Raw genomic sequence first — 24793 nt, forward strand, 5'->3', positions numbered from 1 at the left:
CATGTGTCTTTAGCCATCTAAAAGTTTGATCTCTGACCCACTTACTGAAGCTCTCTCTACAGTGGTGCTTTTTTGAAGGCAAGGTATTTATCTCTCTTCTTTACTACAGAGACATAACTATATATACATGTGAAGTGACTTAAAACAGACACCTAACTTTCAGGTAGCTAAAGTCTGGTGAGATGAATACTGATGTAAGGTATATGCACAGGTAATACAATTTAAAAGCCTGACTGAAAATTAGGGATCTTTCAACTCCTACCCAAAATCTTAGCCACTGCATTTACCTAATGATTTCTTAAATGCCTGCTGACTTTTCAGGGAGATTGTTAATTGTTCTCTATGTAGTTCACAGCAGTCCTACATTGCTAGCATCTGCAGATAAACAGTTTTCCATGGCTGACATACATCCTAGTGCAACACCAGCCATTTTAAACAGTGTGCATCATGGTCAGTCTTTTTTCTGAAAGGTGCATGGAGAAAATGCCAGCTGAGGTCAAGGGAAGTCTTCTAAAGGATTAGAGCATGAAAGGCCAGAACCCACGCATTTAAGAAAACCCAAGAGGTTAGTCTCTCACTACATTTTCCCATCAGATCTCTTTTCTCCTTTGCTTCCACTCGCAAGTGAAGTAATTCAATAGGAGGAAAGAGGGAAAGTTGGCTGGCTGGAGTCTTTGGCTTTGCATGCCTCCTTAGTACTAGACAGAACTGATTCACTGATTGACCTAATGATCAGTTGCCTCTGTTTTAGAGACTGTCTCTCCAGTTTTTCTCCACCTAGAGGACTTCTGTCAATTGTCCTCTTACAGCTCCAGCTATGTGACTCTGTAAAATAACTGAGAATAAGTCCCTGTTCTGTTTTTTATTTCCATTTTAAGACACCACCTCTCCTGAATGTACTTATCCCTAATACTGTACCTGTGCCCTTTCCCTCTGATGGACATGCATACCTTGTTTATGTAGCTGGGAAGTTCCTCATCCTACACTGACTTACTTTGCTTAGTCTATGATGCAACTGATTGTCTAAAGAAAAAATAAAACTACCCCTCCCATTTCTGTTTCCTGTTAGCACTGTAATTACAATTATTTATGGTTTTTAGAGCAGAAATACATATATAAATTCTGGAATCATAAGCCCCACGCCACCCATTGTTTCTGCCAAATTTGCAGACCATCAGAAGCATACTTTCATGTCATGTAATATTATTTTATAAGCTTCCATTAAATTCAAAATGGAGATGAACTTTTTAAAATGGAGTAATATGCTGGTTCCTAATAGTGGAAGGAAGTTGAAGCTCGTCTAAATTTACGTAAGGAAGACTTGGATTCAGAGGAAGTGCATTGGGAAGTTTCTGTAACAGTTCACAAAGAGAACACTTGTCTGTGTGCAAGACAGCTTTTGTGTTTCCTTCAGTACACATAATGGAAGTGAGATTCATTTGTGCTATTCTTGTGACAGAGAACAAATAATATTTGCTTCAAAATATTATGTCACAATGCCTTGAGAAGCAAATATTGTTTATTTACATGTAACACAATTACATAGGATAACTAGAACCGAACAAGAAGATGGTTACACTTAATTTGCTTAACTGTGTTTTTAAATCTAAGTTTCTCCAACACATCAGAGATGCTTGGAAAAAATTTCCTTGAGGAAAAATAAAAAAGGGTAAGACTTATCCCAGAAGTTTGGGATTCACAATTACAATTAACTTTGCAGATGTAAAATTCATGAAAATTCACAAAACTTCAGTGTTAGATAAAGGAGAGAACTGGCACATCATTTGTAATCAAGCCATGTGGTATGTTTAAAAGCATAAATTAATTTGATATTCTCGTAGTACTTCCTTGGTAAATGTTTGTCTACTATTTGAAATCAGCATACAGTTTGACCTTCTACACTGTGACAGAAATTCCTCCTAGGCTGTTAGGTCAATAGGTGAGACCATTAGCAGTGCTCTATGGGAAGCTGCATTGGGAGTCTGATTGTTGTTCTGTTTTGCAGTTTCAAACAGCATGAAATCAAATTATTTAGGATCAAAAGACTTGTGGCTGCAGTGCCAGTGAAATTAATAAAGTTTGATCAGCTATGAATTTGAACTTCATTTGGATTTCAGAGCTGGCACTGTATCTTGAAACCAGAAAAGAATTCTTAAAAAGCAGTTTATATATAAATGTGACCCTAAAAATACACTTCCTCATATGCAGGAACTAATAAAGTGCTCCTGTACTTGACTTCAAAATATAGTATAAATTCAGTATAATTGCAAAGATTATCAGATTCAAATGATCCAATGTACACCTTAAGTACAGGTTTTGAGCTAAGAACCTGAAATGTAGAATAGCAAAATTACAGATTTACCCCTAAAAATGCTTATAAACAGGATTTTTGCATTAAATGCTTATTAACTGTCATTAACTCAGTGATAAAGAAAGTTTTCTTATGCGTCTTTAGCCAACTGTAAACTTCTGTGAACCACGCTTGCATGGCCAGCAGGAGGTCTTGACATTTCACTAAAAAAAATTTCATGTAATGACTTTTGCCATGACAAGATTTCATATATTAAGTAAATGCATTCTGACAAATGTCAATCCACACTTCCATTTCAATAAGATTTCCTTCAGGAAAAGATTTGATGTACTTCTGTCGTGAGTCATTATAAATGCCTGAGCTTTAGGAATGAAATTTATATGAAACTAATAAATAAAGATATTACACCTACAGCTGTATTTGATGTGGATGTGAATAGTAATTCTATATTAATGTAACTGTCATCTCTGCTACCATTATTTGACATCTTTATGCAAAGCCAGTATTTTTGGTTTTCTGGAAGAGTCCCCAGAATGTCAGTATGTGTATGTATATGTGTAGAGGGAAAGAGAGAAGGGGAGGTATTTTTTTTCGTGATACATACCAAACAACAGGACAGAGGGACTGGATGATTCAGCTGTTACCATGCTGTCTGGAGATCCGGAGATGTACTGCTGTTTCCTTACTACAAGAGATGTTTTGATACCAGGAATCTGAGAAATAAATTAGTCTTCATGTTCCTCTCTCTCAAATATTCAGCTTTTATAGCAAAGAACACCATAAAACACATTAAATACAATCAGCTATTTATATATTTATTTTTCTCTTTGTAAACTGTCTCCAAACACTTTTTGATACTCTGCTCCCTCAAGACATTACTGCACATCCTCTTTACTTCACATCCTCTTGTGCAGAAAAGCATCACCGAAGCTCAAAATAAACCCCCTACTAATTCTGACTGTGCATATTTAGGGAGGTTTTGAGTTCAGTCTTACAGTTTTCAAGTGACGACTCTCAGACATATGATTAGGGTCATCTCATAGTTGTTTTTACAGTGTGTGCTATATAACTGACATTATGGGCCCAGTCTTATAGCCTGTACTGATACAGCATCTTTCTGTCATTCCCTACAGAGGTTTACTCTTAGGTTAGGAGTAGAGCAAGTAATTTCAGTGATTTATATCAAGATTTTAAGTACTCCTCTGTTCAACTGTAGTAAAGATTTACATGCTTGATTTAGGAAGAAGGAGCATTACATTGTTTGAGGCACCTAGTAGATAACAAGAAGGGTGTAATGCCCTGAGGCCATTTCTGAAATAAGTCCCCTCTCCTGGACAGACACAAGTGAGTAACAGCATCAAGTGAATCATTCCATTTACCTCAATGGAAGTGCTTGTTCCAGTGCTAAGACTGTCAGCAGTCACTGTGTTTGTATTTATAGTCTCTCTTGTTCTGAGGCTGGTCCGTCATGCTTGCTTTTACATTAAAAAAACTGCTTATGTTTTGCTAGGTTACTTTTTCAACTCACTGAAAGTGAAAAAAGAGAAAGTAGGGGGTTTTGTTGTTCTGTTTTGGTTTTTGTTTGGGCTTTTTTGGTCATTATAGGAAAAGTAAAGCTAAGAAACCATACAATTAATGTTTTAAAACAAGGCTTTACAGGAAAATTCTTGGAAAGTTTTCCAGAGCATCACTCTGCTTTTCATTTTGGTAAAATAATTTTCTCCCTTGAAACAACTGCTGACTTAACACAGAGAGAGCGGCCAAGTAAGACTAATGATTGGACCAAAAATTATGGAGATGCTTTGATTATGGAGTTCGTAAAAGAATAGAGTGCTATTTTCCTGGTTGATTGGCTTGTCTGAAACAATATAGTTGTTCTTCTGACTATCTCTAACAACCATACTCTCTGCATATTGCTTACTCCCTTCAGATTTCTATAACAGCATTGACTTGCTATGATTTTTAGTTTCTCATTGCAGCCAAGGACACTGTCTTGTTCTAGGAAAAGATATCTTACTTTTTCTGTGGTGTCACGAAGTCCACAGGAATAAGGAATGTAGTAGATCCTCTACCACTTGAAATCTTTAAATCATGCGAAGACATACTTTTAAAGACTTGTTTTAGCCTGGCTGAAGTGGCTTTACGACTTCGTGTTGAGTCATAACCCTACAGTGAGTTGCATAATATGGCACACCCGTGTTGAGAAGTGACTCACGGCAGGCCAACAGCACAGATACATGATGGGGCTGGGCTAAGACAAGACATACACACACTCCTGGTTGAATCACAGCACTGTAGTTTCTGTCCAAATTTGAAGACAGTAAGGAGAATCTCTGGCACTTCGCACAGTTAGAAGTTGCTGGTGTTAAAGCAAAGGGATGGGACACAGGCACATGCAGCCGGAACTCATGTCTCTACTAAATCAACAAATCAAACAAAAGTGTCTTGAAAGAACAAAGTAAGACCTGGACTGTGTAAGATGGACAAGATGATCTCTTCTAGCAGTTCTAATGGTCTTTAGCTGGGGAGGATCTCAACAGAAGACTGTGTGTATGCACGTGTGGTGCATATGTCTGCCTATTCACAAGCACATATAATGCAACAAAAATTCAAGAGAACGGTATTGTACAAAACAAGAACGGCATGGGTTGTCAAGAAATACTAGTAAAGTGAGAATATTTAGTTAATATAAGCTGGAAAACAGAGAAAAATGGCCATTACCTAGCAAATGACCTTGTAACTTTCTCCTACATTTTTCAGGCTTGGCCTATGCTGCTACACACCTGTCTCTGGAGAAACCTGTTACAACAGATATGTTTACAACATGTTTACTGTAAACATTAAATACTTCTACAAAACTTAATTTCTCATGGGGTAGGAAGACAAGCTCCATTCAGAATCAATAAAGAGCTGAAAGGTAGGAGGAGACAAAGAGGTAGAGCTGATGGTCAACTTCCATGAGGGAGAGAGGTTACTAGAGTGCTCTTAGTACCATCTCTGTTTGGACCTGTGTTGTTCAAAGCTGTCATTGACGACACAGGAAAAGAGGGGACAAAGTTTGTGTGATCCTATTTCAAATCACACAGTAAGACAGCCAATAGTACTGAAAAATACCAAGTAATATACTGGGGGGGATATAATCCTAATTATCTGTAACAGAACAATTAATTACTACCACTTTGGAAACAGTTTTTGAAAGCAGTGTGGATAGTGCTCAGCACTTTTCAGAAAGGGAAGTAAAATGTTGGGAATTATTAGGAGTGAGAACAAAACAGAAAACATCATTATGTCATTGTATATACTATACCCATGTGTTGAATAATGCTGACAGTTCTACTAATTCAATCCCCCCAAAAGAATGTGGAATTACTTGAAAAATTATAAAGAATGACAAGAAGGATCAGCCACATGAAAAGGCATTCATTCTACATGAGATTAAATAAAACTAGGGCTCTTCAGCTTGAAAATAAGATGAGCAATGGGAGAGCTACAGGCATGCACGTGATGGAGAAAGAGAAGATGGAATAATTACTTGCTCCAATAAGTGCCAGAAGCCAGCAGAGAAACCAGGGGATCAACCCATAGTTTTCGTTGATTATACTGTTTTCCAAATGCCTGCTTTTGGTCACTGCTGAAGGCAAAATGTTAGGTTAAACTGATTGCTTGATCAGATCCAGTACGTCTACTGTGGTGTTCTCAAGCTATGTTTTTTAATTCTTGTGTTGCATAATTCCTCTCTGGCTGCCTCAATGTAAAACTGTGCATCTGTGGGGACAGTAACAGTACAGGGAGATGGCAAGGACGGTCAAATTAGAATAGTCTGTTTTAAGGCAGAATGTCATGACTTTTGGGGAGCACTCTTAGTAAATGCAGAAAGGAGAATATGAATTGTGAGTCCGATGATGACCTTAACCAGTGATAGGAAATATGCATGAGCAATATTTCCATGTCTATCCTCTGTGCTTGTAGAGGACTATTTGTGCGTCTTCTTTTTTTTTTTTTTAAGGTATCATTTTGTGGAAGCAGAATGACCAAAAATCACCATCTCCATAATTTTCACATTCCCTGCTCTCTGTTGCTGCCCCTGTAAGGACATATTCAGTCACTTAGTCCTGATGCTGCCCAGCTCATTTTCATATTTTGACAGCATCACTTCCCTTAATTGTCATGGTAACAGATGGGTTTGAGTACTGATTTACCTAGAATTATTTTAACATTGCGTGACAAGGAAGTGCCATGAAAGAAAGAGAAATGAAAGCATACTGTATTTTGATAACCTTCTGATGTGTTCCTGGGGACCAATACTTGGGTGCATGACACTTTCTTTTCAAAAGACAGAAATAAAAAAAAAAATTGTACTTCCTCAAAAAAAGGGTTAAAAGAAAATAAGATAAGGAATTACAGATTTTTGTTCATCTTTCTCAGATGTATAGTTGATCTGCTTCTTATAAATTAGGGGTTATGATTCAAAACAGACTTAGAAAAGAATTTCTAACATAGATTTCATCATAATAATAATACCTTTGGTCTGAAAAGTCCCGAACTATTACTCGATCAAACATAAATTATCCATAATAACAATCACATTATGCAGAGCAAAGGCCTACATTATTTGTGCAAAAGTAATGGTGTTCCGATGATTAAGAAATCTAGAGTACATGGGTGATACAACTGCAAGCATGTTCTTAACAATAAAACCAGAAAATAAACACATTCATTCTATACTGCTAAATAATTGGAATATTTGCTAACATACTAATTAGATTCTCTTTTAAAAGGTTTATCTCAGATTTTCCTTAAAAGTCTATCCTTTTTACTGTAGTATTTAGCATTGTGTTGGCCAACAAAACAAAGATCTTAGGAAAGCAGTATGCCTTAATATAAGCACATATGCCATCACATGCACAGAGCATCAATGCTCTTCAGATACTGCGCTTTTCTGAGAATTCTCCACTGTCTTTCGATTGAATTCAGACAGATTTCAATGTCATTAATTTCCTTGTCAACTTAGGAAGGTAGCCCTTTCAATTTTAACTTGTTTTCCTACCTGTCAGGGTTTGTTTTTTGAAAAGAGTGCCCCTTACTAATGTGAAATACAGCTAATGTGTTTGGGAAAATGTTTTGATGTGCTATCACCTGCTGAATAGATAGCTCCTTGAGCAGAAAGCAGCATGGGGTTTTTTTGACTAACCAAAGATTCTGTTACTGATAAACAGTGATTATTCTAAGGAAGAGTTAACCTTTTAATAAAAACACTAACATCAAAAAAGTCCCTCAGAAAAGGAAATGGCCTGGACTCCAGTTCTACATCCCTGGAGTGATAAAAATGTGATCTTCTTGGCATCATTTCCACTGCGCAAATCAATTTATCTAGCTGCAGGTTCTGCCAAATGAGCCCTAGCAGAGCTTGCTGTAGTGTTTAAGGTGCCGTTAGCTATTATTCATCCTTGCACCAGGGATGGGAGAATGTAGTAAGGGACCAGACCTAACTGGCACAGCTCACAGTCTGAGAAAGTATCTTAGCCTCACCCTCAGAAGCTAATGGATGAAAACGTGAATTGCAAGGGATGGAAATAGCTTTGCATACCAACTGCTTTAGGGGCAGTCACGCATGAGAAGGAGGTGGGAGAGACAGCCAGGAACAGCAACGCCTTGAGCTGTGCCGGTGAGAATTTTCCGGAGACATTTGGTGTGAGCCTTGCCTCTGACTAGTGGGTTGGCGGCAGCCTCATTGCTTTGTAGGAGTTAAATGCAGCTCTCGGGTTTAGTGCCTGTGTCCTTCAGAGAAGATGTAAACATTTCTGTGAGGTGAAGAGGAAGCAAGAGAAACAAGCGAATACCAAGGTACAAGATGGAAGAAATTAAATTGCCTTCTCTCCGCAGTGTACAGTGCAAGGATGTGGTGCTGAACGAGAAATTAGATAAACCGCAACATGACTTTACTGAAGGTGAACTGTGTTAAGCTAGCTCATTCCCTTTCACTGGAAAGAGAACCGTTTTTTCCAGGAGAAAACAAATGTGGGGGACATAAGAAATGTGGCATAATGTCACCTGGGGAGGCCAAAGGAGATGGAGAGTACGAGGCACGGTACGGTGACAGAAAGTGACCAAAGCAACACCACGCGTTACACTGAGAGCAGACCTACTGGGAGTTACTGAAGGGCTGGCCTTGGCAGGCCTTGTACCGAACACACGCACCAAGGCCTCTGTCAGGAGAAGAACGAGGTGTGCTGGTGACATCTGTAGACGGTGCAAAGCCGGGAGTCACCGAGGTGGAAAGGAGCGAGGTCCTCAGGGCGGGGAGAACGACACGGCCCTCCAGGGGCCCAGGCAGGGCCAGCGCCTGGCCTGCGCGCTCGCCTCCTGCGAGGCGCCGAGGGAGAGCCGGGCCCGGCGCCAGAGGCGGAGTGCCGGCGGGACGCTGCCGCCCGGCAGCCCTCGCGTACCACGGGGAGAGGGACCCCGGCAGGGCAGCGCGACCCCCGCGGCGGCCAGCGACGCCTCAACCCAAAATGGCCGAGGGCGTGGCGCTGGGGCGGCGGGCATCGCGGCGCCGGGCGAGGCCCGGGCCCCCCGCGGCGGCCGGGCCGGGCCGGGCCGGGCCGGGCCGGGCGGGGCGAGGCGAGGCGAGGTCCCGGCGGAGTAACCGGGTAACCGCCGCCCGCCCCTCGCCCTGTCCCCGCCTTCCGCCGCTTGGCCCGCCGCCCCCGCCGCTTCTCGCGGCGCGACCGGCGACGGCAGCGGGTAAGTGGCGGCGGCGGGGAGCGGGGAGCGGGAGCCGTCCTTCCCTCCCTCCGCGCCGGGGGGAGAGAGGCGCTGCCCGGGCAGCCGCCGGGAGCGGCGGGCGGCTACGGCTGCCCCTGGCCCGGGCGGGGCCCGTTTCCCGGTGCGCCCTGCGCAGGCGGCGGCGGCGGGAGCCCGGGCCGTGCCGTGCCGTGCCGTGCCGGGGGGAGCTCGGGGAGCCGCGGGTCGGGGGGTGTCCTCGGTGGGGAGGGGACGGCGCGCTGCCTCCGAGCGCGGGCCCGCCGAGGAGCCATCTTCTCAGGTATTTGCAGCATCTGCAACGGGAGAGCTCGGTGCGGTTGGTTACAAAGACGTATTGGAGCTAAATGACGGTCGGGCGAATTTCCGGCAAATAAAGAGAACTTCAGTTTTCGTATTACGTACTGAAAAATCATGCTGGCGTTCCGCGCTGCATCGGCTTCAGAAATACTAGGAGTTTAACAGTTGGCATGCACTTTTGACAGTTGGTGCGTCGAGTATATGACAATATAAAGTAAATATTTAAGTCTGCTTAAAACACCTGGAATCCTTTCTTCCTCACTCCTTACACAGCCGCGGTTCTCTGGTCTCAAAAGTGTTGCATAAAAATGTACTTTTTTAAAATTCTAAATGTCGCTATTTAAACTGGCAGTGTACGTATATGAGGGAAAAGAATTTTAAATTAACGTGAATTTAAAGAGTTAAAGTAAAAAAGTCTTTAAAGTTAAAAAAAGCTTATTATGCCATTGTAATGACCAATATTAAAACTGGCAGTTTGACGAATTAATGGTGATAGTGTAAGCTTTTTGGTAGATGGGTCGTATTTTCCTCGGTGACTGGTAACAATCTATAGTGCTCAGTTAAACAAAATCTGAAAGTTTGCAGAGTTCACCTAAGGCAATTAAAATTCTGCAGCCCTGCTGCCATGCCCTTTTAAGGCAGCTTTGCAGTGGTGCTGCCACCGCAGCGCATCCTGTTGCAATGTTACGTGTTAGTTGTTACCACGCATTAGGGATAAAACTGTGGTTTGGATGGGGCTTTGCCTGAAAACTGTGCTGATACTAAGCTTGCTCGATTTTGCATGTTGAAAAGACAGATTTTTGCAAGTGAATTTGGGATCTGAAAGTCAGACTCTGTTACAAAGGTTTTTTGTCTCTTGGATAAACCATGAGGGGTCAGGAGGTGGAACTATGTCACTCTCACCTATTTAATTCAATAAAAAAAAGAAAGGAGGGGAAGCTTTTCTCCTAGGAAGAGTTTGTGATGCATCCAGATGTCGATTTTTTAACTCTGCTTACTCACAAGGTCTGTGCAGAAATCCTGGTTTCTTGAACAACAGAGAGGGTCTCAGAGCTCACTGAGCCCCTTTCGGACAGTGCTTAGCTCCAGAAGCTCTGTCTATAGCTTTTGTTCCAGACTGCATTGTTAGCACCTGTGGAAGCTGCATTTGACACTTTGCTTTGTCTGTGGGGCCCGGTTTCTTGTGCTTACCTTGATCGCAGTTTTTGCTTAAGGAGTTCCATGACTAAAGGTTTAATTGTGTTGATGCTGCTTTGCAGAGCATAGATCCCAAAACACCTTTCAGAAGTGCCTGCAGTTATTAACCATAGGCGCTTTGTAGCCAAATAGTGTTTTGTGTGACTGTAGTGTTGCCATCTACTCGGTTGCGTATGGCTAAACCGTTGGAAGACATTGGTGTGCATTGGTGAAAGTTGCCATGTTTCACAGCTAAGAGGCGCAAGGGATATGTTTGGCAGTGTAGTAGTTCCTTGGGATCACTATGAATGGAAATAAATGTTGACCTTCTTGGGACACTCGCATAGTTTGTCTCTGGTTCAGTTCCATGCTCAGTAGCAGGCGTGCAGTAGCTGCTGTCCTGTCAGGCTCTGTGTGCGTGGACCTCCTGTAACCAGCTGGATGTCTGCGGTATCTTGCCAGGACAAGTGGAAAGCTGTGGTGTGGTTTAAAAAAACAAATCTACTGCATATCCCAGAGAGGAATTTGAAGGCAGATGTTCCATTTTTATTGAGGGCGTTGATATAAAGTGCAAAGCGCCTGAAGACCTGTCACGTTACCAGGATGCTCTGATTCTGTGGCAGCCTAGGCTCATTCTTTGAAACAAAGAACTCCCCTGGCCCTGACCTTCCCACATTTTTCATATTTTGAGATTAGCTCCTTGTATTTGTGTTTAGAATGTACTGAGGTTGTAGTTTCTGTTTACTTCCTCTCAAAAGTGGAGGTGTGGAGGCTCTTTATCCATTCAAGACTGAAATTGCAGATTATCCTGGAGCCGTGTGTCTCCAGGCTACTGGGATTTACAAAGTGCTGTGACATTCCTGAGATGAACTGAGAACAGGCCAAGATGGCGCAAAGGATTTACAGGTCTCCCAATAACTTTGTCAAAATTTATTTTACTTTTTAGATCACAATGAATGTGGAACATGAAATTAGCCTCTTAGTTGAGGAGATTCGGCGGTTGGGAACCACAAGTAAGTATTGTAATACCTCTGACCATACAAATGTAGTCATGTTATACATACATGTATGACATACATGTCATACGGATGTAGTCATGTTATATCAACCTATGAACTTGGCACATATAATTAAGCAAGCTCAGGTAACCTGAAAATTTGCATATATACTTAATGTTGGACTGTATAGTACTCCCTGCATCCCATCCTTTCAAGTAGTTCTGTTATGAGGTTAAAGCTTTAAGCCTGTGCAGCACAGAGGATATAGGCCTGAAATCCTGCTCCCGCTAAAATCAACTGCAAAATAACCCTTTTCTTTAGACTTCCAATACTTGCTACAGCCATCAAAGAAGAAAGTTGCACCTTTTCCTTCCACCTCCTTCCTAGGTAACTTCTGAACTTCAGAATTCGTACACTTCAATTCTACTCATCATAGTATTATTTGGAAGGAATTGATCTGTATGCCTAAAACTAATCCAGGAGTTGTAGGTGTAGTCCCAAACTTGCTTAGAAGGTAGCCTCTTCTCTTAAGATTGTTTTTAATTGTTAAAACTCCTCTTTTGTTACAAATATTTGTGCAGTCTGTGGATGTGCTACCTGCTCATATACTTCAGTTCTGATGCAATTTCATTCAGTTCCATTTGTTTTTCAAAACCTAAACGGATATGTGTTTCTTGAGTTTTGTATGACTGCATCTGCCTTTTAGGAATAAGCTAGCTAACCTTAACATATATTTTAAAATTCTTGCTTTGTGTGAGAAATGAATTTATGTTGCAGCTTTTTCAATGTGAACCTTAATAAGTGAAAAGAAATTACTTGAAAAAAAAAATTTAACATTTTAATTATTTAAAACTAATTTCCTCCTTGTGCTTTGAAGAGGTTCAATAGCCTGTGCTGGTCATAGGTTTCAGAAAGTCATCAAACATATCAGATATGTGGTCCTTGATAGGAGTCTCTGGAAAAGAGGGAAATTCGTACCAGGCAGGAGTTCTGCCTACTATTTATTGTCAGCATTCATAATATGTCCCCCAATAAATTGGGAATCACCGTGGGGTTTACTTTCAATGTTCTGACTGCGTGTCACTTTGTTTCCTCAGTAATCTCCTAACTGAAAGAAAATCTACATGTGTTTTCATGTTGTATCTTTGATTTAGATGCTGATGGACAAGTGAGCGTGAAATTTGGTGTGCTCTTTGCTGATGAGAAGTGTGCCAACCTCTTTGAAGCCCTAGTGGGAACTCTTAAGGCTGCAAAACGACGGAAGATTGTCACTTATCAAGGGGAGCTACTTCTACAAGGTGTTCATGACAATGTTGATATCATGCTGCTGCAGGACTGATGCAGTATTTCAGCTATGCATTAATGGAATTATTTGAGACAGTGACTTGCAACATCCTCTGAATAAGGCTGATCATTCTAAGGTGTTTTGATGTATTTTCTATATCTTTATAGTCAAAATGAAACTGTCCTTTTTGGAAAACATTCCCTTTTGTAATTCTTCCTAAAATGGTACTGTATGTGAGTAAGGTAAAAAATGCCAGATCTCTCTCTTTCTTTTTTTTTTTTCTTTTTTTTTTTTTTTTTTTTTTTTTTAATCTCAGGTAATGCCCTTGAATGTCTGGTGGTTATTTTCAACATATGAAGAAGGGGACTGGTAATTTAATGTTTACAAATCAAAATGTGCCATGAAAGTATAAAATAAAAGCACATACTTAAATTTATGTAATTCTTAGTGCTGCTGTTTCTGTTTTTATTTGCAATCTGAAATGAAAGCAAAAAGGAACATAGTTAAGTAACTGTACAGAAAGCATGACAGTGAGACAGAAATAATTTTGCAGCATGATTCAATTGAAGAATGACCATCCTTTGGAGTGACCAGATTGTGCACAAAAAGCCATGAATGATGGATGTACCTCATTCATCTCTGGTAGTGTAATATGCTTTCATTGTTTTTGTCATCTAGACTTTTGAAGGAAGTGGGTGAGGACATCCCTGAATGCTTTCAGGCAGTGTTAACCAGAATATGGTACAGCAGCTTCAGGTTGTGATTATTTTCCTCACAGAAATCATACTTTCTCTATATCACTCCAGGCAGAGTGGGAGGGGAGGACAAAAAAGCCCTTTTGATTGTGTTCTAGCTTACTCTAATTCTTAGCAGGTAAAAATGCTTCTTCCAGTAGGGAGAAAGAGTTGCTGCATGAGGAAAGCAGCAGTGGGTAAGCAAACTGCTTACTGTTATGTGCTTCCACTTTGCAGCTGCAGCTCTTAAAGTTGCAGGACGGGTGAATTTCCCTTTACTTAGCAGCTTTTTACAAGTGCAAAAAGCTTGAAAAGTGTCTCCTTATTTCCAGATAGAGGAAATGCACACATGGTTATGGAATCTCTACAAAGCTGTGTAATTCCAGCTGCTGCCCCTTTCATCTTTGTTTGCTCTGCTTCGCACAACAGGAAAACAACTTAAATCCTGTGTGCAAACAGATCTGGGCTGCCTCTGCCTGTGCTGGCCCCAGAATCTGGAGAGCAGGGAAGTGATATGCAAAGAAACTTGAGCTGTCTGGGTCCAAGCCAGCTGGAGCAGAGAAGCAGAGCAGGAACTCAGCACAGCTTACTGGCTCCAGTGCCCTCTTACTCCAATGCAGCTATTCTGATTCTAGACCTGAGCTGACAAGTGCCTGCCCCCCCTGCACCCACAGGTGGAAAGAAGGACCAAGGCCAAGCCTTCTGCATTAAGGGTGAGACTAGACAGGTCTGTATTAACCAATAACCACAGGGTTTTTTCCCGCTCTCTATTTTGTCGAAAGCCTGAGGTGTTGTCTGGGTTCTCAGGACAGCCTGAGTATGCTGACAGATACCAAGTGCTTTGTGATTGTCTGAGATGCTGGTTTTGGTATGGGAGAGCACCAGCCTGCCCCAGCCAGGATGTAGTTCTCTGTGCATGTTCACGACAGTTTTAAGGACTGAAGGGGCCTCAGTCTTGAAAATTTAGTAAAAAAAACCAAAAAACCCTGGTAAATTTAAGGCTCAGTGCTGAGTTAGAGCTGAGATGGGACTGTGAAGAGATCTTTATGTCTGTCTTGTTTTGGACTTATTCTCTTAACAATGCTAATAAATGTATTCAGGGCTTCTGGGAACACAGTGTGGAAAGAGACAGAGAAACTTGGCACTAAAACAAATTTGTAACAACCAGAGGAGAATGTGACTGCCCAGGGGAGTTGAGATTCGTTTTCCCTCTGTTTCTGAAAGCAGAACAGGAACAACAGGAACAAGGATGTATATCCAAGAGCTTGCCCTCAGTGAAATGCTTAATGTGTCTGCTGGCCCCAGAATCATGTAGGCTTTCTTCACTTCAGGTTATATACAAGCACTGATGACTTTATTTCTAAATACTTTTTTTCAGAGAAGATCACATATGTGGGACCACACCTCTGTTAAGGAAATAATTACCACAGCAAATGGCATGGACACAAGATGTAGTGCCTGGAGCGCTTGACACAATAATAGAAGAGCTAACTATGGGGAAGGCATTACCTATTCTTGTAAACAGTAGCACAATCAGCAGTCTCCTGTGATGGATTCATGACCTTGCCAGCGATGGGTCTGAAGGAAGTTTGTAGGTCAGCCAGGAGCACCAGTGATTCCAAAATATCAAGTCATTCTCCTGACTGCTGGAAAGTAGGAAGGTACAGAGATCTTTGACAACGGCAGAAAAGAATTGTCAGCGGGTTGTTACCTGCCTGTGATAATGCTGGGAAATCAGTGAAAGAGTAGCTTAGCAAATTCAGTCTCCATCTGCATAAAATCTGAGAGCATGGTAGAACCTTGAAGAGAGGTTAGGTGAGCTCCAGGGCAAATCTAGCTGGTACAATTTAAGATGTTACCACTATGTCTTCAGCAGGGATTGTTAGAGTAACTGATGGAGTGGAGTGTACACACTCACCTCACCTCACTTCAGCTGTTGCCATGCAAAATCCAGTGACTGGAGATAAATGTGCTTTTCAAAGTGATTTTGACTAAGTGGTGAAGGCGCTGAGGTGCAGGTTTGCGTAACCTCTGGCGAGGGGTGGTAACTTCTTAAACTTCACAGCTGTTTCTCTTGTGAGCATAGGTTTTTGCTGGAAACTTGAGCAAAGGAAGGGTTGAAATGTATGCAATATTATCTTTTACATGCCTCTCTTATGTTGGAATTTTGAAACTGCATGTTGTGTTTTGCTCGCTTCTCATCTCCCTTCCAAAGCTTTGCTGGAGGTGTTCTTTCCACTTCAAGGGATTTCATCAGTGACAGCAATGTCGCTTTTGCCATTCATATCTGTGTAAAGTTGGTTTTCTTTACTTAGTTTCTTTGTCACAAAAAAACACTTGAAGGAAAGAACAAGAGTAAGAGCAGGAAGTTCTTACATGCTGAAAACTGATTATATTGCCACTGATACTTAGCAGTTTTATTTAAAAATAGTTGGATGTTTCATAAATAGGCTGAGATTCTCTTCTACTCCAGCAGCACAAACTGACTATTAAGCATGTTTAAGTAGTTGCAGAGCCTTTGCTAAGATGATGCAGTGTGAACCAATGAATGCCGCTGGACTGGCCTCATGGTTCCATATCAAAACACTCACCATTAATATCTTTGTATCACCTCCACTTAGTATAAAAGTACAGTCCTAAAGGTTTGGTCTACACCCTGCAGCACAACTCATGTATTCGGTACTGCCTGAAAATCCTCTGTCTGGTAATTGTATAATGGGAATTGTGGTTTCAAGGACTTACAAAAGGAAAAAAAGCCCAATGTACATTTCTTTTGGAAGCTGGCAAAGTCAATAATTTTGCACAATTCATGTTCTTGTTCATGTCCTTCTCAAGCAAATACGGGATGTTTGGTCTGTAATGGATCTTTTTTTCTGATTTGTAAGCGATTCATTCCAAAGCCAGCCATGAAGGGTAGAACTAAATATGAACGAAGCAATTTGAAGGGAAATGAACCCTTAGACCAAGCAATATGTTTCAGTGCTCTGACAGTGATTTGGAACAGGTGATCTGGCTAGGTTGAAGAATATGAGTTTGGTGACCCAGTGACATATATAAGCCTGAATACCTTTCAGGACAAAAGTCTGTGTGACATACTTTGTTTTGCAACCCAAAAGATGATGATTTATGCCGAAATACTCTGGGTTTCTTTCTGCTTCCCTACAGACCTGTCAATTTTTACTTTGGAAACTGTCCATGAAACTTATGAGAAAGACCCAAACTGTCCCCTTTGGTGCGTTTATTACGTACCAGAGAAAATGACATGGACAAAAGAACTGCTTAGTGCTCCCCAATACATGCAGACAGGATCCAAGTCAAGACTGTTAATGTTACAGGTGAGGCTAAAAAACAATGGTCTGCCTATGCTCAAAGGTCCAGCACCCATACCAACTTCAGTCTCTGAAGGATTTGATTTTCATGGTAAGGTATCTTCAGTGTTTTGATCTGAAATGGCATTCTCAAAGAAAATCAATAGCAGGTTGAAGAGTTGCTCCTGTCCAGTGATTTCAAGGAATCTTTATGGTCAATATTTCCAGGTACTCCTTTTTTTTAAAAAAAGACTGAATGGGTTAGTTAAGTGTAAGTGCTTGACAGTGTTTCTAGAAAGCCAGTGTATTTAAGATCTAGTTACATAAACTGCTTAATGTGAAGTTGTTCTAATAAAGTTTTCCTGAGGGTGGCAGTTCAGTTTAGTTCTGCTACTCTGAGTACAGCTTTAGCTACAAATGCACTGTAGATGCATATTTAAGCAGCCAAAGTGAGTCTCCTGGCAGGTATTTTGAATAGAAGATGCATTATCTTGTGGTGTAGCCTAGATGTCATCACAGATTATGCTTATCTCCGCCAGAGCTCCTGAGCGACTTGGGGAGGTTAAATACCAGGCTGGTAACCTGGGGAGGGAGTAGTGTGATACACAAACATGCTCTAGACTCTTGTCAGATCAGATCCAGATCAAACCTCTTTTCAGAGAAATGCTTAGAGTCAGACCCGAGCATTTTCCAGTACAGCATTTTCACAAATATAGCAGCATTATGTCCACTACCTTGCTCCTTTTTGGAGCTTATTCCTGTACAACCACTACAAGCTGAGTGACACTAAGACTCTTGCAGCCACCGTGCCATGCTTAAAGCTGTTTTCCAGAGAGGACAATAGTAGGTACCATGTCTTTGTATATGCATATTATGCATATGTATTGGTATAACATATACTCAAAACCTGACTATTTTTTCCCAGTGGGGAAACGCTCAGTAAATGACAATTATGTCTGAATGGGAATATAGCGAGCTGCGTTTTCTGGTCTTTGCTAAGTCTGCTAAATGCCACAGAAGATCACATTAGGATAATTGAGAGTTTTTATCTTGCAGAATTAGGTCCTTTGTGAAGCTTTGTTGATAGAAGACAAATTGTTGCCAGGTCTTTATTAGTCAAGAAGCGTTGGTCTGTGTCTGCAGCTAATGTTCTAAAAAGCTTCCTTTATAAAGTTGTATTTTGGAGCACAGTATGATTTTCTTGGAAATCTGCTTTCAGTTTTCTTAGGAAAAAAAAAAAGGCATAAAGGCAACAGCAGTTGAAGGCACTCGCCGCCATTCAGCAGTTCACACAGAAGTCAAGATCCAAACATGGAAGTATTTGCATTATAGGTACCTTCAAGGGCATTGGAGTACTTAAATTCGAGTATGTGATATTTGCAAGGTACTCTGGTAGCTCCAAGTCCAGGCACCTAAGGTTTGACTGGAAAACTTTGCTGGGAACCTAAAATCACGCGAGCCTCTGCATACCCAGAGGCATTGCCAGCTTGTCATTGCTAGCACTGAACACCAAATTGCATGTCTCAGACTTATGTCCACAGGGGATCAGCACACACTCGTGCCTAAACTCCCCCAGGACCTGTGCTGAGAAGCATGGACACTGAGTAGTCCTCAGCCCTGTACAGAAATGTCTTGTAATGTTCTTCTTAAGGGTCCACTAAGAGACCTTTCATTATCTTGGCGAACGGTTCTGGCTCAAAAGGGTTGGGAGCATCGGCAGCGGGTGGGCACAGGTTGCTGCTCGGCCCTGCGTGCTTACCCCCTGCACGGCACGTGGTGTGCTGAAAAACACGCCAGCAGGTGAAGAGAAACCGCTGCGTAAAACACTCTGCCTCGGGCTCCTTGGGAAGTTGGTCTGCGCTTCTGCGTTAGCAACACCGAGGCTGAACGGTTTGCGCAGAGCCGAGAGTGGGATTCCCTGACCTGTGTCTTACTCTGTGTTGTGGGAAACAATGCCACTCTGCGTCCTTAGTTTGTGTTGTATTACATTCAGGCAAGCCCAGCCAGCTGGCCCGATGGCGGGGAACTGCCATAGAGGGACTTCTCAGAATTGTTTTCTTCTCTATAAACACATTTGGCAGTTTGTAGAATCATAGAATATCTCAAGTTGGAAGGGACCCGTAAGTTTGTAGTGCACGTTAGCTTGTTTCCCTCTCAAATGCCTTGCACAGTGAGAAAAAGAGCTCCCAGTTGTGCTTGGGACCCCATTCATAGACGTGCACCCTAGTAAGGGTCTTGTCAGCTTTGTTGACATTACTGAACACATCTCATCTTGAAAGTATAACAACATGCGGCCCAGAAAATGAACAGTTAAAAAAACCCGCAATACCACGGTCCCACTGTCATCACTAAGTTTAGGCCTGTGCCCAGCATGCTTCCCTTACATCTTTAAAACAGCCAAAGACAGCAAGCTTTGTATTTGGATGTAAAAGTCAAACCTTCCCCAGCCCGAGCACTGGCAGGACGTGGCGGTGGTGACAGCCAGGGCTGAAATGCGCCCTGGGCTTCTGCAGAAAGGAAAACGAAACCAATTCACTTCGGCAGAAGCAAGAGGAAGTGGTATAAATAGTGCAAAGTAAATGATACTGCAAATTTTTGTTTTCTTGCAATCCAGACTGCTAGTGATCATGCAAGCACATCTTTTAAATTGCTATGTTGATAATCTCCATTTAAAACAAAAAAAGAAACTTGACTGAAACGGTCTAGAAAAATCCTGACTTGAGCTGTACCTTGCAAGCTGCATGTGTTGCTGTCAAGTCTTATGACACTCTTCTTCAAATTTAAGAAACAAAACTAATCATCTTTGCATTATTAGTTATAGATGATGGCAATAATCTTGGCCAGTTAATGATGTCTTGAGGGTAAAATGCAGACAGTTGGCATTTCATCTATTTATAATCTTTTTTAAAATGGCAGCGCCATCCCTTCACTCCCACTCTACCTCTCCCACACACACTCAGCATTTTATGAGTCAGGCTGCAAAAATATCGAGAGGCTGATGTAAAGATGAGGTTTTGGAAAGTTCTTTTGTAAAAAATGCTTGAGGTGCTTTTTCTTTGCCTTCCTGTTTTTTTCTGGCTGTGAATGGGTCATATTTCCAAGCCACTGTCTCCAGTACAAGGGCAAGGTTTTTATTAAATTTAAAATCTGAGGGTATTCTATGGTTAAGGTGAGGCCACAAGACAAATACATTTTTTTGCATTAAATGTCTAAGAATGTTTCTGCATTTCATAGGACTTTTATTTTTGCAAATGTTTAGGACTCAATGGGGCAGTTCACACATGGTCAAGCCATGTATATGGCTGTGGCTATGGAAGCAAGGGGGCAATCGGTGTGAAAATCACACATCTCATCACTGCACTCACTATTTATGCACGTTCCCGTCCCCAGCACAGGTATTCAGACATAACGTCATGATCTTGTGGCTTCACGACTGCAGTAGTTAGTGATACCATGCCATTGACTAGATGGTACCAAGGCCACAGCTTGGACCTACAATCATATTCTAGATACATTTGTCTCACGAGAGAGGTTTATATTATCATTTTAACCCATTAGTGTTACCGTTTAAAAAAATACACCTGGCATGAGATGTGTTTCAGGTTTAAAGGTTCACTGGAGTAGTACAGGTGTGAAGGCTGCTGGGCGAACCTGGTCCCCCAGCTGCGGGAAGGCAGCAATCCTGGGGAAGAAGCCCAGGCTGAAACTCCTGAGTGAGCCTGAGGTCCCGCTGGGTGCTCAGCCCCGTCCTGCCCTCGCCTGTGAGATGGGGCTCCACGCCGGGCACAGCGCTGTCTCTGCCTGGGAAACACCCACACAGCTCCTCCTCACTCGGTGGTCCGTGCTGTGAGGGGTGGGCATGCTGCCTCCACCTCCTGCCCCTCTGAGATGTGGCTCTTTGGGTGACTATCCAAAAAGGCTGAGTATCTCTGCCCTCATTGGAGAAAATGTGAGTTTGTGTCTCTAACAACAGCAGTCCATTTTACAGGTCTCTCTTTTTTTGTTTTAGTTTATATATATAGGTTAAACATGTAAATTAAACAATTATATCCCTCCTTGCTCTCTTCCATCCCCTAAAGCCCAAGCAGCATAATCCTTCCTGTTACACTGCAAAATATCTCCATCTTTGCATAACAGCAAAATAGCCTTTTGAGATGTCTTAGCCCATCCTAGAAAAAAAATCCTAGGAAAAACTCTTGTAAAGGCATCTGATCACAGAGCCCATCCCTGTGGCTTTTCCCAGAGCACCAGGGTTTTTTGGTGGAAACTCTCCAGAGTAAGTATTGTTTCTTTGAATTTGTCCATGCATGTTATGCACTACTGACCTAGTCCTGACTGGAACATCTGCTTTACTGATGTAATGGTGCAAATGATAGTATCATCTAAACTTACATTTAGTAGCTCTCCAAATAATTTTTTCTTGTCAGAGTTTGTTTCCCACAAATACAGCAAAAAAGTTTTAAAAACATCCATATAAGACATTGTTTTGCACCAGGGATGGTGGTGAGGTGAGAGAGAGATGGAGAGAGAGAAAGATGGTACAGGGCTCTTTCTGGATCTCAGTAAGAAAAGCCCAAACCCAAATAGATTAGTAAAATAGCTCTTTTAATAGGATAGAATAAAGAGAGGAACACAGATAGCGAGTAATTCTCATGTCCCTTCCGATGCTGACCACCCTGCATTTGCATAGCGTCAGAGAGGGCCCAGATGGATTTTCCCATGGGAGATCCCTCCGAGGAGACGTTCCTCCTTTTTGGTCCTTAGAGCCATTAAATAATTTCCTTACAAGAAAACAACTCTATTCGTAAAGGATGTTTGCAGGAGAACTTCTTGCTGCGCTTGCAGGTAAAGGCAAGGCCAGGCGGGTGACATAATCACTGGTACCAAGCGGGAGCTGCCCGCAGGCTCCTCTCTTATAACGAGGTGGCCAAGTTTGTCCCATGGCCAAGGGATGTGGGCAGCACAACACAGGCTGAAGGCCACGCTGGACGTGCGGCACGGCATGGCACAGCACAGGCCTGGGACTGCTCAGGTTCGCTGTGATGTGGATGATGGACTCCTTGATGTGCAGCCGTTTCCTGGTCAGGATCACTATGTGGATGCTTTCAAATCTTCAGTTTATTCCTTCTAACAAGCTGCTAAGCTACTCCTTGGCTCACCTCCGAAATGAAGTCATTTAACGTACTGGTGGTAACAGGAAGAAAAATTGAGGAAGTACTTTCTGTTGTTGTTTTCAAGTAGAGTAACTGGTCTTTCAGGAAACTTGGGTGATTCACATGTTGGAATGGAGCTTAGAAACTATCCCAAGGGGAATTTTGCCAAATGCAAATTTTCTGTTATGTAAGAACTGTATCATATCACATCACATAGAGTTAGGATATTAATAGGTATCTAATCCTACTGGGTGTCATGTCCTGTTTCTGTGCCTTCCTATTCTTACAAAGACTCAGAGTTTTCTGATTTTCAAAGCTGCCAGGCACTCTAACGTCGGCCCACATTATATCGACCCACACACTTCTTTTCCGCCCTGTCATGTCTAAATTGTCAATTCACTGTCCGTGAAGCAGATGAGAGAACTGTGGTTATGGTCAGGGAGGAAGTCTGTAGCAGTGGCAGGGACATGACTGAGTTTTATTTTGTAATATTCACTTGCTTTATTCCAAAAGACATGCTCTCTCCTGCCTTTGCTCTTTGCAGAAGTTTCATTTCCTGCATGGTGGAGCAAATGAAGGAAGGGCCTCATTAATTCCCAATCTTATCACTGTTCTCACCATATGACAAGATCCCTGTGGAAAAAAAAAAAAAAAAAAAAAAAGAACAACATTAAATTAAAGGTTATCTTCCATTGCATACACACAAGGAACCAAATTAAGGCTGCGTGGAAGGTGTCATTTATAATTCTGGAGTGTTTAACCTCAGTCTAGAGCATATTATTTAAGTGCTGTATTTACAATCATATATACATATTGATAAGCATTATCTCCACATCAATAAGAATTTATACATACAAGTCCTCTGTGAGGAAGATGAGTAAGCAGGGTCTCACTCTGGATCCAGGTATGAGTTGTTCCTGGTAGCACACTCTGTCCTCCTCCTTCAGAAGGGCTCGTGCTCTATTTTGGCAGGTTCTTGGTGGTGCAAATGCAGATGGCAGAAGGACCGCAGCAACCTGAAAAACGCTGTTTGTCGTCCAAGCTTGAATGGAGCTCCATGGAAGGCAGGCGCAGCACTTGTCACCACTCCCCTCCAGACTTGCAAAGGCTTGCTACGAGACAGAGGTAGCAACTGAGCTCCTCCAAAAAAGGTCAGGTATCTTTTGCAATAGCAAATATTAATCAAGCTAAATATGTAACTCCTCACAACCCGCACATACAAGTCCAGTTTGCTCTCTCATGTCATCCTTACTGCTGAACTAAGTCATGGCAAAAGGCAGGAAAACTTCTTCTTCAGAAGAACGATTTTGGTATGCTTAGAAATTGGATAAACTTGGAAATGTGTTTTATTCTTTTCTTTGTGGATACACAATAGCTTTTAGAAGCAAGTGTAATATTTAAACACATCCTGTCTGATCCAGTGTCACTAATTACATCTTACTGAGCATCAGCAATTGGCAGCTGTTTGTTCCTAAATCTTTTTTAGAGCTTTCCTTTCTTAACATTTCCTATTAGCACAGTACTAGGTCTCAGACAGTGCAGGTCCAGTATAAATAATACATAAAATGATTCAAGGCCTGTTTTCCCTCCAGTCCTCAAGACTGCCTGTGACCAAGGTTAGAGGGCAAGATGGTAGAGACGATAATGTTTTCCTACTCTCTGGCTGATGTTGCTTGTAGCAATGAAGCTGCTGCACTTCCATTCTTTTTCTACTTCCATTTTATGTAACTGCTACAATTTTGTGGGTGTTCTTCATCTTTCTATCTTTTTCTGCTTATTATAGAATCATAGAATGGTTTCAGTTGGAAGGGGCCTTAAATATCATCTAGTTCCAAGCCCCTTGCCATGGGCAGGGCCACCTTCCACTAGACCAGGTTGCTCAAGGCCCCATCCAACCTGGCCTTGAACACTTTCAGGGATGGGGCATCCACAGCCTCTCTGGGCAACCTGTTCCAGTGCCTCACCACCCTCACAGTAAAGAATTTCTTCCTTACATCTAATCTAAACCTACTCTCTTTCAGTTTAAAGCCAGTATCCCTTGTCCCATCACTACATGCCCTTGTAAAAAGTCCCTCTCCAGCTTTCCTGTAGGCCCCCTTTAGGTACTGGAAGGCTGCTATAAGGTCTCCCCGGTGCCTTCTCTTCTCCAGGCTGAACAACCCCAACTCTCTCAGCCTGTCTTCATAGGGGAGGTGCTCCAGCCCTCTGATCATCCTTGTGGCCCTCCTCTGGAATCCATCCAACAGGTCCACGTCCTTCTTATGCTGGGGGCCCCAGAGCTGAACGCAGCACTCCAGGTGGGGTCTCACAAGAGCAGAGTAGAGGGACAGAATCACCTCCCTCAACCTGCTGGTCACACTTTTGATGCGGCCCAGGATACAGTTGGCTTTCTGGGCTGTGAGCGCACATTGTGGGGTCATGTTGAGCTTCTCGTCAACCAACACCCCCAAGTCCTTCTCTGCAGGGCTGCTCTCAACCCACTCATCACCCAGCCTGTATTTGTGCTTGGGATTGCCCCAACCCATGTGCAGGACCTTGTTGAACTTCATGAGGTTTGCACGGGCCCACCTCCCAAGCCTGTCAAGGTCCCTCTGGATGGCATCCCATCCCTCCAGCGTGTTGACCGCACCACACAGCTTGGTGTCATCGGCAAACTTGCTGAGGGTGCACTCAGTCCCACTGTCCGTGTCACCGACAAAGATGTTAAACAGCACCAATCCCAATACCAACCCCTGAGGAATGCCACTTGTCACTGGTCTCTACTTG

General features: G+C 42.3%; 1 protein-coding gene across 3 annotated transcripts; it reads left to right on the plus strand.

The window, feature by feature from the left end:
* The first annotated feature begins 8699 nt into the window (after positions 1–8699).
* On the plus strand, positions 8700–13266 carry ABRACL (ABRA C-terminal like). Of its 3 annotated transcripts, XR_012651780.1 has the most exons (4): positions 8700–9055; positions 11496–11562; positions 12702–12968; positions 13149–13266. XR_012651780.1 is itself a non-coding variant. In XM_075036798.1 (3 exons), the coding sequence occupies exons 2-3, from the start codon at positions 11502–11504 to the stop codon at positions 12884–12886; spliced, it is 246 nt and encodes an 81-aa protein (XP_074892899.1). In that variant the 5' UTR covers positions 8701–9055; positions 11496–11501; the 3' UTR covers positions 12887–13136. The 3 variants fall into 3 exon arrangements, 2 of the variants coding, with proteins under 2 accessions (XP_074892899.1, XP_074892901.1); XM_075036798.1 differs by lacking the exon at positions 13149–13266 and having other exon boundaries at positions 8701–9055; positions 12702–13136; XM_075036800.1 differs by lacking the exons at positions 8700–9055; positions 13149–13266 and adding an exon at positions 9188–9356 and having other exon boundaries at positions 12702–13136.
* The last annotated feature ends 11527 nt before the right edge of the window (positions 13267–24793 follow it).

Source organism: Buteo buteo, chromosome 9 (genome assembly GCF_964188355.1).
Source record: "Buteo buteo chromosome 9, bButBut1.hap1.1, whole genome shotgun sequence".
NCBI lineage: Eukaryota > Metazoa > Chordata > Aves > Accipitriformes > Accipitridae > Buteo > Buteo buteo.

Bases quoted from the DNA above. Each gene is read 5' to 3' on its own strand.
- ABRACL (XM_075036798.1), top strand. From the start codon at position 11,502: ATGAATGTGGAACATGAAATTAGCCTCTTAGTTGAGGAGATTCGGCGG. The intron at 11,563-12,701 runs GTAAGTATTGTA...TCTTTGATTTAG, and splicing joins TCGGCGGTTGGGAACCACAA to ATGCTGATGGACAAGTGAGC.